At 39.8% G+C, this 13,643-nt stretch overlaps 1 protein-coding gene across 2 annotated transcripts; it reads right to left on the bottom strand.

Annotated features, from left to right (window-relative positions):
* Positions 1–1,582: 1,582 nt before the first annotated feature.
* aimp2 (aminoacyl tRNA synthetase complex interacting multifunctional protein 2) lies at positions 1,583–9,255 on the bottom strand. Of its 2 annotated transcripts, none has more exons than XM_035954352.2 (4): positions 9,104–9,255; positions 7,209–7,415; positions 5,269–5,503; positions 1,583–2,372 (listed from the first exon to the last, which is right to left on the bottom strand). In XM_035954352.2, the coding sequence occupies exons 1-4, from the start codon at positions 9,116–9,118 to the stop codon at positions 1,984–1,986; spliced, it is 846 nt and encodes a 281-aa protein (XP_035810245.1). In that variant the 5' UTR covers positions 9,119–9,255; the 3' UTR covers positions 1,583–1,983. The 2 variants fall into 2 exon arrangements, with proteins under 2 accessions (XP_035810245.1, XP_023139389.1); XM_023283621.3 differs by having other exon boundaries at positions 8,990–9,250.
* Between the last annotated feature and the right edge of the window lie 4,388 nt (positions 9,256–13,643).

Genomic DNA, 13,643 nt, shown 5'->3' with positions numbered 1-13,643 from the left:
AGAGAGAAAAACCTTTTCTTCTTCTCAGCATTATTCCCTGTATGACTCTGAAGGTAGATACTCAGGGGCTACTTTAACAGATGCACCTGTGAAGTCTGACGCAATCCAATCTAAAAGCTCTGCCATAAAGTAGATTTTTACATTTCTTTTCCTAATATTTTGTCCATCCTATCAACATAAATGAGTTAATTCCACAGTTACACCTGCTAAAGTTTGCTGCCAAGTGTATATTCCTGCTTTCTTTTTTTTGTTTGCCTTCCACAGTCTCTCAGGATTATAGATGTATACAACTCCCCGACAGTGCACCGACTGCCGTGTAGCTCCAGAATCGATTCTTCTCTGAGGGACGGGCGAATCGGGATTCCATTCAGCAACACGTCAGCTGATAAGAAGACGACACGGCAACAACAACCGATAGCGGAGAAGGAACACAGTGAAGGTGTGCAGGTAAAGGACTGCTGCGGGAAATAGAGTTGTCACGTTGTAAGAGAACAGACGTCAGGATTTTATGTGTAAATCACAAACTAAACTGGTTTAATGAGTAAAAAATGAACAGAATAATTGGGAACTGCACTTTACTGTGGGACAATAAAGCCATAATAATAATAGAGTATTTTCATGAATTTTTGTTAGTGTTCTATATTACATTCAGGAAGCTAGTGGTCTGTGTGCATTTGAACACGTAAAATGCATTTTTTTTGTAGACTTTTGAGTGTTTTTAAGTCTTAAAAATGCATTTCTTCCAAGAACTCCTTTGGGGAAAATCTATTTTACTTTAACACATCCACATGGTCTGAAAAAAACAGATTCCGACTTGTGGCATTTTATAAACAACAAAAATAAGGAACCAAAACTTGTGGAATGTGGCTTTTAGTGGAGCTGAAACAGGACTTTTGAGGCCATATTGATGTTATTAGAAATTAAAAGTCCAAGAATTTCCTACTGTATTTGTTTACATTCTTCTCCACAAAACCCAGTGTTTTCTTTCTTGTTATTGAAAAATACTCCTGTCGCGCACTTTATGGTGGACAAATCATAGACAAGTGACACTATTGAGGATTTCTGTGCTGTTTTATCAGGCAACATGTGCGTCAAGTCTGATATCTCTATCTAATGTTTTCATGGACAACATAATGAGGTCAAGGAACAAAGTAAAGAGGAATTCATGAGGAATAGAAAAATGTAATGCAAAGGTTGATGATGCATCAGTGTCTGCAGCTAGGAATTGTTTAAGGGCATTATCTCCTTTTATTTTGTAGAGGATGCTCCACTCTATCCTCTGCTAATGAAAGCACTGAAGGATCTTTACTTGGCATTTAGAGAATTTGACCAACTCTTATCATGACTGCAACTCAGTTAAGAAGCAAAAAAATGACTATTTGACCATCACTTTTGCTTACTTTTTTCATAAAACAACCACATTTTGCTCTACTCTGTGTGATTCTGAAAGGCCCAGCAGCTGAATCAAGCTAATAAATTAACATGTTTGGACGTCAATCCTGCCACCTGGTGGACACAGACGTGCACTTCAGTAAACTGCGGCAGTTTGCTTTCTTCCGGGGAAATAATCCAGAGTTCAGAGTTTGATCCAAAGTAGAAGCTTTAATGATTTTCAGAAAAACAAATGGTACAAAGTATTACCGCTGAAAACATCTAGTAATACCCATCACCACAGGTCAACACACGTTTAGAACAGGATCATGTTAGGCACAAAGTGGGTGGAAGGTGTACAGTGTGTGTGGATTAATCCCTTGTCTGTTCAGTCCTCTCATGCTTCCTTCCTCGCAAAATATAGCTTCAGAATCTCTGTGGGACAAAAGCAGCATGGCGGTCATAAATATTCCAATGATCAGCCATATTGCTTCTACTGAGTCAGTTACAGTCAGGAGGGAAGCATCAGAAGGTTTTCCAGACACAGCTGGGGATATTTTGTTGTTCTAATGCCCTTCTCTCACTTTGCTTCAGGTCCCGGGTCGGCCTCGGTCACTGCAGCAGTCGCTTGGCGGGGCCGAAGTGACCCAGGTTGTCGCAGGACTTGATCCAGCGCTGGACGTTAGCCGGAGCCGAGGCGGCCGAGCCGGTCTGCAGCACGCAGCAGTAGCAGGCCACGTCGGCCAGGGAGAACTCCGGTCCGGACAGCCAGGGGTTGCGACCGAGTGCCGAGTTGAGGGCTCGCAGGACGGCGGCTCGCTCCTTGGCGCTGCCCTCGGCCAGCTGGAAGAAAGCCGTGTCCAGCCAGCTGTCCACCAGCGTGGCGGCAGCCGGGTCGCTGGGGTACGGAGCCAGAAGCTTGAAGAGGAAACGAGCGACGTTGGCTTCACCCTCGATGGGACACATGTTCTGGACGCTGAACTTCATCTGCAGTTTGGGAACTGAAAGAAACAAGGTCAGAAGTTGTAAAGCGTTTGAAAAAAAATTTAGACCATAGTATCACATAATGTTATGAAGCATCTCTGAGGCACAAAAAATGCACATGATAGTGTATTGGTTGTAAAATGTACATGACATATTCCACAGTTTATTCCCTCAAAAGATGATTTTGTCACATCCTTGTCCTTCATAATTAATTTACTACAATCGTTTAAAAAGGCTTCACCTCTTAATCACACAGTAAAGTAGCTGAACAGCTACTCCAATGGATTTAAGTGCGATTAAGGTTATTATTGCTTGTTGTAATTTCTTTGACACGGTGAACAGTATGGTAATTAGTTCTGTAATATTAGCAAAACCAAACCGCCTACACGCTTTGAAAGGAAATTACAACCATATTAAATAGTGCACTTGTTTATCAGCTTGTAATTTCCCTGTCTGTTCAGATTTACTACCAGATGTGTGCCAAAGAAAAGTCAAATAACTTATTATTTTCATTATTATTTGGGATAATCACACTCTAATTTCTATAAATACAGTTCCAATAATTTGAGTGTTGTATCCTCAACTATCAACTACAAATACAGCAGCATGCTAAATTACATCAGCATCGACTCGTGTTGTAGGAAAACTACCTCAAACACACTTTTCCCACTGCTTGACTCAATCAGAAGACTTGCTTGGTTCTAATTTTCCAAGAGAAGTCTGTCTGATAGAACATAATTTCTCAGATTTAAGGGAGAAACCCTGAAAATGAGGATTTTACAGCAAAAACAAAAGCAGCTTCAGTTGTATGTAAATATTTGGTTACAGAAAGGTACTCAGTTGGCAGTCTGGCAGACTTCTCCACGAGGAAACACGACCACCTTGTTGGATGATATAAATCAGCTCTACAAAGCTCTGTGTGATGAGCCAAATCTGAAAGGCTTCCAAAGTAAAATAACAAGTGTTTCACCATATGAGAAACACTGAGCAGATTGTTTTTCTCCCAGCAAAAGACATAATACTAATTAGCACTGATACCAGAGAGGGTTTTACAAACATGATCTGGTGTTTGACGAGCGTATGAGACGCCATCACAGAGGAGAAAAGTTGAAACTGAGCTGTCACAAGTGGAATATTCTGCACTTTCCTGCAAAAGTCTCGTCGTTTGCTAGTGAAGACTTCCAACTGTAAACTTATTGTTTTTAAATGGTGTTTCTCTGGGATGATGATGATACAAATAAAACATCACAACAAGGATGAGAGACACATCTACTAGTCGTCATCTTCCAGTTGGGAAGTTACACCTTTGCTAGATATCTTTTTCCAGTATCATTTAAATAGGGCTGCAGCTATTGATTAGTTCAGTAATCGAGTATTCTATCGATTATTCTGGCAATAAATCAAGTAATCAGATTCCATGCATGCGCGTTACAGCATCAAAAGTGGAAGTGAGTTGTGCAAAAGAAATAACCGTTCTGGTGGAACAGGGGTGGACATCTATGGGGTATTGCACATATATAGCATAGTACAGGGGTATTCTATTACAACTAAAGCCATGGGAACTTCACATGTTCTGTCCTCATTGTTCTCCATTAACAACCTGTTGGCGATCGGTTCATTTAGTGCAGAAAACGAGTCAAATGATGGTTAAACGCTCCTGTTTGTGTGACGAGTTTGAAGCAGAAAGTCTGAGCTCAAGCAAGTTGAAAACCACCTTCATACCTGTTAACTCTGACTGAGGGTTTAGTTTTTGTCAACTCACACAAATAAAGTCTGACTATGTCAAACTGTCTTCATAGTTAAGCCTCTGATCTGAAAAACACCTTAAACACTAGAAAAGCCATTCCAGTTAAAATAGAAGAAAATCCCTTAAAATTTATTATAGGTCCGGGTCGTATAGGATGGAGTCTGGGTCCGGACTAGTTAGTGAGCTGGGGTCTAGTATGTAGTGGATTAAATGAAGCCTCCATTCAGAGGATTTTCCTTTAAGGAATTTAGTAATCAAATTACTCAAATAACTCGAGGAATCATTTCAGCCCTACTTTCAACTCTAAGTACAAACCACATTGTTAGTCTGTGCTTGTTCACATTTTGGTAAATTGACACCGTTAAAAGAATGCCAAATGGAGATTATAGAAAAGAGGTGAAGAAGCAAACAGGTTGGAACGGAGAAAAGTGTCAGGTGTGATAAAAGGGTATCAGCAAGAGCGAAATGTGTAGAAAACAGTAGTGAGAGCAGCGATGGTGTCTGGTTTAGAGACAGGAGGCAGAGATGGAGGTAGCAGAGGTTAAAACGTTGAGGGCCTCTGTGGGAGTGACCAGGATGGATAGGATCAGGAGTGAGGGCATCAGAGGGAGATGAAGTCAGAGAGATGTTTTTTTGTTTTAACATGTAAAGAGGAGGGACAATGAATCTATTGGTAGAAGGATGATGGGTTTTGACCTGCTAGGTTGGAGGCCCAGAGGAAGACCAATACATATTACTGTTATACATATTATTATTATGCATATGTTTATTCTGTAAAAATTGTAGCTGCTGTAACTATGTAAATTCCCCGTGGTGTGGGGAGCAATAAAGGATTATCTCATCTTATCTTATGAGGAGGTTTATGGATGCAGTGGAAGAGGACATGAAGTTAGCTGGTGTGAGAGAAGAGGATGCAGAGGATAGTGTTAGATGGAAGCAGATGATTTGCTGTGGCGAATCCTGAAGGGAAAAGAAGAAGAAGAAGAAAACTATGACAGATTACCAACTAGCTGATCATGTATGATTTATACCAAAAAAACTGCACAAAATGTGATTATTTTTAAGCAACACTCTGAAAAGGAGAACGATGCTTGACTATTTTGACTAAACCAGCCACCAAACCACAAGATCTCATTTGTTTTGCATGTGTGTCACCACAGCCTTACCGTCTTTCCATATGAGGGTGAAGCCCAGCTGGAACATGTGACGGGCGTAGCTGTCTGCATGTCGTGGACCGAGGCAGGACAGGAGCTGTGGGGGCACGCTGGTGACCGAGGAGTGGACGTGGACGGTGGAGAGCACCCGGTAGCGCTGGCACAGCAGGCTGTGGAGCACCAGCAGCGTCAGGGGAGGCTGGGCCGGGTTGGCGTTTATGACGATGTCACGGAGCGCACCGAGGTCCTGTTGAGATCAGAGAAGTAAGTACTGGATTTAACTAACCATTAGAGCACGCACAAACAGGCAACAATCAGTCCACACCCTTCATCTGCTGCAAGACAAATTCCAATTTGAGCAGGTTGAGCGTGCGAGAGCAGCAACGTGGAATGACAGGCTGTTATGTCAGGTGTGATCAGGAAATCATAAGCAGAGGCTGCTACCGGAACAATAGAAAAGCAGTAAAAGTACAGTGTGTCAGCTGCAGCTATTGTCTGTTCACAGTCATAAACACTCCCTTCAGTTATAGCAGGGTTTCTCAAAGTGTGGGGCGCGTCCCACTGGGAGGGCACAGAGGCATGACGGGAGGGTGTGAGTGACTGGAAGGAAAAAGTCCGTCCTAACCAGGGGTATTCAACTAAAATTCAAAGAGGTCCAGTCAGAGAAAACATATTAAAGCAAAGTCTGGAACATCATAAAGTCTAACTTGAATTAATGTGACATATGTTGATGTAACCTAGTAGTTTTAGTAGTATCTGTATATAATCAATAACACTGCCAAATCAAATCAATACAGTACAATTCAAAAACATTTTGACAACATTTATTAATAGCTTTTGATATAACTGTACATCTTAAAATCAAATGCAGAACTTGAAAAAATAATGACAAAACAACCTGAACCGACTTTATATACACCTTTAACAATACCTAAATCTCAAAAAATTTTAACAATTGAACATTTTTTTCCTGTCTTCTATCAGTCCCCTTATATCCCTGCTGCTTAATGAAAGAACTGAGTTTCTCCTGCCAGCATTCTGAATCATGGTCTGAACGGTGTCAGGGTCATTATCAAACACATTTGGAGCTCATTGGTGAGTCTGGAACCATATTTAGTTTTGATTATGTTCATAGTTGAGAAAGCTGCCTCACAGCTGTGTGTTGAGCCAAACATGGTCAGTATGTTCAGGGCTACTTTCCTCTCAGTGTCGCTTTATTTATTTATTTTTTTGTCTGTCCTCCTCTCGTCTGTCCCTCACCAGTTTTCTGAACACAGACCTGTGATGTTTAGCAGCTACAATGCAGAGACTTCATTGGCTGAGTAGCGTCAGGTGGGACGGCTGAACTCGTACATAATTGGTCTGTGTGTTTCCTGAGCTGACAACCAATGCCATAAACACCGGAAAAGCTGCGCCGGTAAAACAGAAGCAGCCCATCAAATTTAAAATTCCGTTACAATTTACCGATTATAGGTCCGGGCCCGTATAAGACAACATCTGGGTCTGGATCTGGACCATGGTCCACTAGTTAGTGACCCCTGGTCTACACGGAACTAATTAGCTGAACTATTGTCTTAACATCAGCCACTTTTTCGCAGCCCAGAGCAATACTCAAACTGCGCTGGCCGTTTCTCAATACCAAGTACTCAGCTCCGAACTTGCAAGTATGGACTCGGTAGTATGGGATCCCGAGAACGCATTGTTAATGTGCAATTAGAAACCAGCATACTTGATGGTGTCACCACTTCGGCTCATCTACTCTAATTAACTTTACCAAAAAATGACGAAATGGAATCAGATATAATAACATGCCTCCCTCAATTACAAAGTTATTGGGGGGTGTGACAGTTTTTTGTCCTCCGACGGAGGGCCTGACAGAAAAAGTTTGAGAGCCACTGACTTAGAATAAGAGCTGGATACAGAGGACACCAGTATTCCCATTAGCTGCTCACCTTGCCCAGTAGTGTATCCAGGTCTGTAGTGCCTTTAAAGGTCGTGGAGGACGAGAGGCTGCTGCTGACTGTCAGGTCCAGATCGGCGTCCGGTGTGGTCACCGTCTTAGCCAGGCCCTCCACCGCTGCTTTCAGCTCGTACAGTTTCCTCATGATCTCATCCTGTCGGGCCTCCAGAGCTTTGACTGCCGGGTCCACCTCGCCATTCTGAAGAGACGGAAAGAAATGACTGAGTCCGGCTGAAAGCACAAATTTGGACCTCGGCGGCATGAGAGCACATAGGTGGAACAATTTGAACACAATCCTGCAGTAGTTTTATAACTCTGGGAGGAGCTAATGTCTCCGTATGAAACAACCGCTCTCAGTCAACAGGTTTACTGCAACTGTGTACAGACAAGTACAAGAGGGACCAAAGAAAAACATCTCATGAGATTTTGAAGACCAGACCTTCAAAACATCATGGTATAAGCCCTTTATGATCAGACCATTAACAGGTTATACAGTTGATTGAAGTAAAAAAAAATAAAAAATGTAGAAATCAGCTTTTCTTCAAATAATATGTCAACCTAAAATGTTGACAACTTAAAATTAACCAGTAATTTTAGCACACTTCCATTTACCAAGTTTGTTTGAGGAGCACAGCCAAAGGAGGAGCCCTCTAAATCTCAGGGCAGATCAGGATCGCTTTCTTTATGAATGTAGGATTTTACAGACAAAGTGCTGTACTGCTCCCCTGTGAAGCGATGATGCTTCACAGGGGAGTTAGTATCATGAGAAATAAACCTTAACCTCAACAGAAAGTGAACATTTTAAGGATAGAAAAACAACATCTGGAGAAGCCAGAGTTATTGTAGAAACAAATCAAGGAGTTTCAATTGTTGGTCACAATGAGCAAAGCAAATTTATGTGCTCATATGTCCAAACTCTGGCTGTAATTACTGTCAAATTTTAAGAATAAATTGAAAAAATGATCATTTTCTTTTATGTTACTACAGATATTGTACTGTAGATACTTATTTTCCCTTCAAAAATCAACTAAATATGTATTTTTCCCAGCGGTGAACCAGGCTGTGCCACATACTCTCTGCTGTGGTGTTCAAATCAGTAAAAATACCAACATCACTGTTTATAAATACTCTATTACATGTGAAAGTCTTTCTCTTCACACATTACTGAAGTAAAAAAAATAAAACGTCACACAGCAAAATGCACTCAAAATATCACAAGTTAATGCACACAATGGAGACAAACTGTTATTTATTACCTATTATTGCTGATGTATTAGTGTGTACGGAGCATTTTGGTTGGAATTTACTTAATTTAAACTATATTTATGGCTCATTCGTTAAGTTTATGAAGTTGTATATGCAAAATTTCTGCTTCCAAAATAACTATAGTTGGGAATACATGAGAAACTGATGTAATGTTGAGGAGCAGAAGTATAAAGTTAGCATGAAGGGGCTGCTAATGCCATCCTAACTGATCATATAAAGGGTGGAAACAAGCTAATGTTAATAATTTCTTGAGTCTATTGTTTAATACATCTGAAATCTTAATAAAAATGCAGAGACATGCAGTGATTGTTGCATCAGCCCGATCCTGACAGGCTGCGCTAGTTAGCTTAGCCGGCTAACTAGCTGGCTAAAGGCTAAAGAGCAGCTCGGGCTGAAACCGCTCGAATAAAAAATAGATGAAAAACAAAACAAACGAGAGCTAAGCTACCGGCTAACCGGGTGGAAATTTAAATAATAAAATGAATAAAAACAACGGAAATGAGTTACCTGAAGCGCGTGTTCGGGGCTGCCGCTGCTCCCGTGCGACGAGTGGAAACTCGGTAACTTGTACATGCACGTGGGCAAATCAACCTTCATGTCACCGCCGCTGACGGGCTTTACCTGGTACATGGGCATGACGCAGGACAGGTGGAGGTGAACGCGGGGGGACAAAAATAAAAATCCCGGCCGACTCAGGAGTCTCCTGGAGCGGTGCGGCGATGACAGGCAGCAGCAGCGGCGGCGGCTACCGGAGCTAACGATAGCCACGTAACGAAGCCCCGTGACGTCACTACCGGTGACGGCAAAACGCGAGTTTGTTTTTGCGACTGTAAACTTTTGATTTTCAGTTTTTGAGAAGAAGAAAAACAGTTAAATTACGCTTTCAATATTAAAAGCTGAGGTTAAAATATAATAATAATAATAATAATAATAATAATAATAATAATAATAATAATAATAATAATAACTATATATATATATATATATATATTATATATATATATATATTATATATATATATATATATATATATATATATAGTTATATATATATATATATATATATATATATATATATATATATATATATATATATATATATAGTTATTATTATTATTATTATTATTATTATTATTATTATTATTATTATTATTATTATTTGGGGTTCTTGCCACCACATTTCTTTTCTGTATGTGTCCAATAGAATCCACTAGGGGGCGTCACAGTGTAATTTCTCCATCTATCATTGGAAATCTAACGCAGGAGGTCAGAAGCAGAAACTTTTTGGTCAGAAGTCAAGTTAAACTTTTATCCCCAAACAAAAATAGAACTGTAAACATGCATCATGAATTTGGTTTCTGAATACTTCTTTGTCAGTACTGTTAACCAAACCTAATCTTATTTTATAATTTCTTTTTTCAATATTAGAGATAACATCTTGTTTTTTGGGTTTTTATTTCTCCTCTCAGGGCTTCAGATGTCAGTCCTTAGAGAGCAGAGCTACTGCAGTTTTTTTTCTCCCAACATGGTAAAGATAAATATATTTAAATAAAAGGATTTGATACATTTAACATGTTTGCAGTGAGTCAAGTATTAGTGGCACTCCAGTATTTGCTAGAATGTAGAATTAATTATTAGATTTTATTGGATTTTTTCCGTGTTAGTGGCTCTTGTACCGTGGACATGGTTATTTATCTGTTAATCTGTAGAATAGCTTGTTATCATGCATATTTAGTACCTAAGAAATGATAATTAACGTGACCTTAAATATATTTCTAGCATCTATAAAGGCTTTTTTGGGAGGTTTTTCAGTTTATTGCTCTCTGTCTTATCTGACATTAACATCTCCGGAATCCTTTGTGGGTTAAAAGCTGAACAGAACAAGAGAAATTCAACTCTGACAGCTGAATTTCTCTACCGATCAACTCGTTAAACTCAGTTATGTTTGTCTGGTCGGTGTTGTTCAATCACAGGTGATCACAGGTGAACTCTGTCACCTCTCCAGCCTCATCCTTCCCTCTCCTGCCACTGCAGCCACAGAGGGTCAGTGAAAAAATGCTCAAGTGAGTTTCGACAGCTTGTTCAGCCTGAATAATTCACCGTTTGCTGAAGTCTGGCAGCAGAAAGACAGAGAGGGAGGGAAGGAGGTTGGAGGGTGTTGAGACCAAGCTGGCAGTCGGATCTGGTGGCCGGTCGGAGCTGAAACTGAGACTACAGGGGGAGCTGAAACCTGACAGTTGGCTGTAGTACTTTAAGTCATGTAGAACAAGGAAGTGTGCCAGGCCATGTAGGAAGAGAGGAGGGATGACATGCAGCTGCTTTGTTCCTCAGACTTACTGGGTTTCTGATAAAGAGAAACAACAGAGAAGACAGTAACACGATTTATAAATTATACGTAGCGCAAAATACAGATGCAAGAGTTTAGATCTAGATGCAAGAGTTCAGACAGAGAGAGGAATTAAACATGTTAGTGGATGTGTAAAGATGGTTGTACTGAGAGAAGAGGATGCTAATACTCAGGGATAATTGGTTTATTTTTACAGCTTTAAGATAAGAGAAGATATTCTTCTGCAAGAAGTTGCTCAAAAAAACTCAAAATGACACAAGATATGAAAAGCAGTGTCTAAAAAATAGAAAGCAATAAAGTATAAGTATGATACATGATTAAAATAAAATGATTTGCTAAAATAAGGAGATTAAGAGTCACAGACTTTAAAAAAGTGAAAGAATACAACACAAAGTAATACAAACATGATAAGATGAGATACGATAAACTTGATTAGTCTCAAAGTAAATTCTTGTGCAAGACAATGCTCAGAATGAGATAACATAAGAACTGCAGTGCTTAAAAAAGTATTAAGCAATAAGATAGAAGTAGGATACATTACTGGAAAAATAAGAAAGATAAAATAAGGAAATTAAGCATCTTAGACTTTTAAAAAAGTGAAGGAAAACAGCACAAAATAATACAAATATGATAAGATAAACTTTATTACTTTGAAAGGAAATTGTTGTGCAAGATGTTGTTAATAAAAAAGGCGTAACATAAGAAAAGCAGTGCCTAAAAAAAATTAAGCAATAAAATCTGTTTGATACATTGCTAGGGGAAAAAAAGCTAAAATGAGGACATTAAGAGTTATAGACTTTAAAAGGTGAAGGAACACAACACAAATAATATAAATACGATAAGATATGATAAGCATTTGGGGAAATCTGCAGCTGCAAAGACAAAAGCAGCAAACATTTAAGAAATATCAGTAGAAAAAGAGAATTAAACCAAAAATATCCCAAAGTACTAGTTCAGATGGTCACATTACTGTCAGAGATAATTACTGTAGCTGTGGTTGTGGTGTTTGTTGATGAAAAGTGTTGCAGCAGATGCAGTAATCCAAGCATGCGTAAGTGTTTTTATTTTTGTATGAATGCTGTAAGATGTTTACCAGACACAAACACGCTGCAGTCAGACATGCTGCCTCCGTTACCCAGCTGGCCAGAGTCACACCGTCCTGGACGACACTTTGCCATCTTATCTGATTGTGCCTTCTCATTTGGAAAAGTCTGCAAAGTACCCGTCTACGCGCTCATGACAGCCATTACTCAGTCTGAGGCTGCGTCAGGGCTTTAAGCAGGGCGCGGCCTCCAGTTCCAATTGCAAACCTGCATTAGTGCAGTTAATAGACGGCTCCGATTATATTTAAAAACCCACCAATTAGCAGCTGTATAAAGAATGGGATGGAAATAGATTTGTGGAAATCGCCTGCTATGCGTGGCCATTGATACGTGCTGGAACCATCACTCATTAATGAGGGAAAGCTTCACACAGACATCATAAGCAGAGGCTCAGGACTGATGCTTGTTGGGGAACAGAGGCAGCGCTGTCATCCTCTGCATTATGGATAGAGTTCCTGCACAGAGGCTCACAAAGCCCATTCAGTCGTCCTAACACGTCAGTTAAATCTTTCACGACGTTCCTCCCGGTTCAGACTATCAGGTGGCAACAACTCGGCTACCTGCAGCCTCCAGAAACACCGGGAAAGAGTCAAAATATGAACGGTGCCTCTTCGAGGTTTAACTTCACTTGAGTTTGTTACCAGCTGAAGATGGGATGCACATTAAAGTTTCACACAGACTTAATCAGTAAGCTGAGCCGGACACTCCTGTCTTGATATGAGTTTTTGGTGACAATGAAGCGAGGCCATCAATTATTGAAGCGCCATACAGACAGGCAGGCCGGCTGATGTGTGCATCCCAGAGGGTTAATCCAGACTGTTAGCAGCCACACACAACCGTTAAAGAGACCAAAAAAGCTACTTTATTTTAACTTCTGACAAGCTTGTTTGGTGCCGACGTACAACACTGTTCATAAGTTTGTGGTCACCCAGACAATTCCATGTCTTCCATGAAAACTCCCACTTTATCCATGTGCTAACATAACTGCACAAGGGTTTTCTAATCATCAATGAGCCTTTCAACACCATCAGCTAACACAATGTAGCATTAGAACACAGGAGTGATGGTTGCTGGAAATGTTCCTCTGTACCCCTATGGAGATATTCCATTAAAAATCAGCTGTTTCCAGCTACAATAGTCATTTACCACATTAACAATGTCTACACTGGATTTATCATTCATTTAATGCTATCTTCATTGAATAAAACTGTTTTTCTTTCAAACATAAGGACATTTCTAAGTGAGCCCAAACTTTTGAATCATAGTGTACATGAACTGAAGTTGCTCTAAATGAGTAAAAGTTGCTCTATATTAGTTAAAGTTGCTCTATATTAGTTAAAGTTGCTCTATATTAGCTAACGTTGCTCTACATTAAGTTTCTGTACATTAGTTAAAGTTGCTCTAAAGGAATTAAAGTTGCTCTATGTTAGTTAAAGTTGGTCTACAATGAGTTAAAGTTGCTCTAAAGGAGTTAAAATTGCTCTTTATGAGTTAAAGTTGCTCTAAAAGAGTTAAATTTGCTCTAAAATTTATTAAAGTTGCGCTACACTGTAAAAAAAAGAAAACTACAGTCTATTAAGCAGAGTTGGTATTCTGATTTGGTTGAACATGACAATTAAAATATCTCTACTTGACATGAAAATACACATCAGACCAATCGTGTGTACAACAAAGTTGGAAAAAACCACAGGATTTCCCAGAGTACACAGCAG

This window comes from Amphiprion ocellaris, chromosome 19 (genome assembly GCF_022539595.1).
Source record: "Amphiprion ocellaris isolate individual 3 ecotype Okinawa chromosome 19, ASM2253959v1, whole genome shotgun sequence".
Taxonomy (NCBI): domain Eukaryota; kingdom Metazoa; phylum Chordata; class Actinopteri; family Pomacentridae; genus Amphiprion; species Amphiprion ocellaris.
The sequence above is the reverse complement of the archived record's forward strand: the minus strand, read 5'-3'. Positions and strand labels throughout refer to the sequence as shown.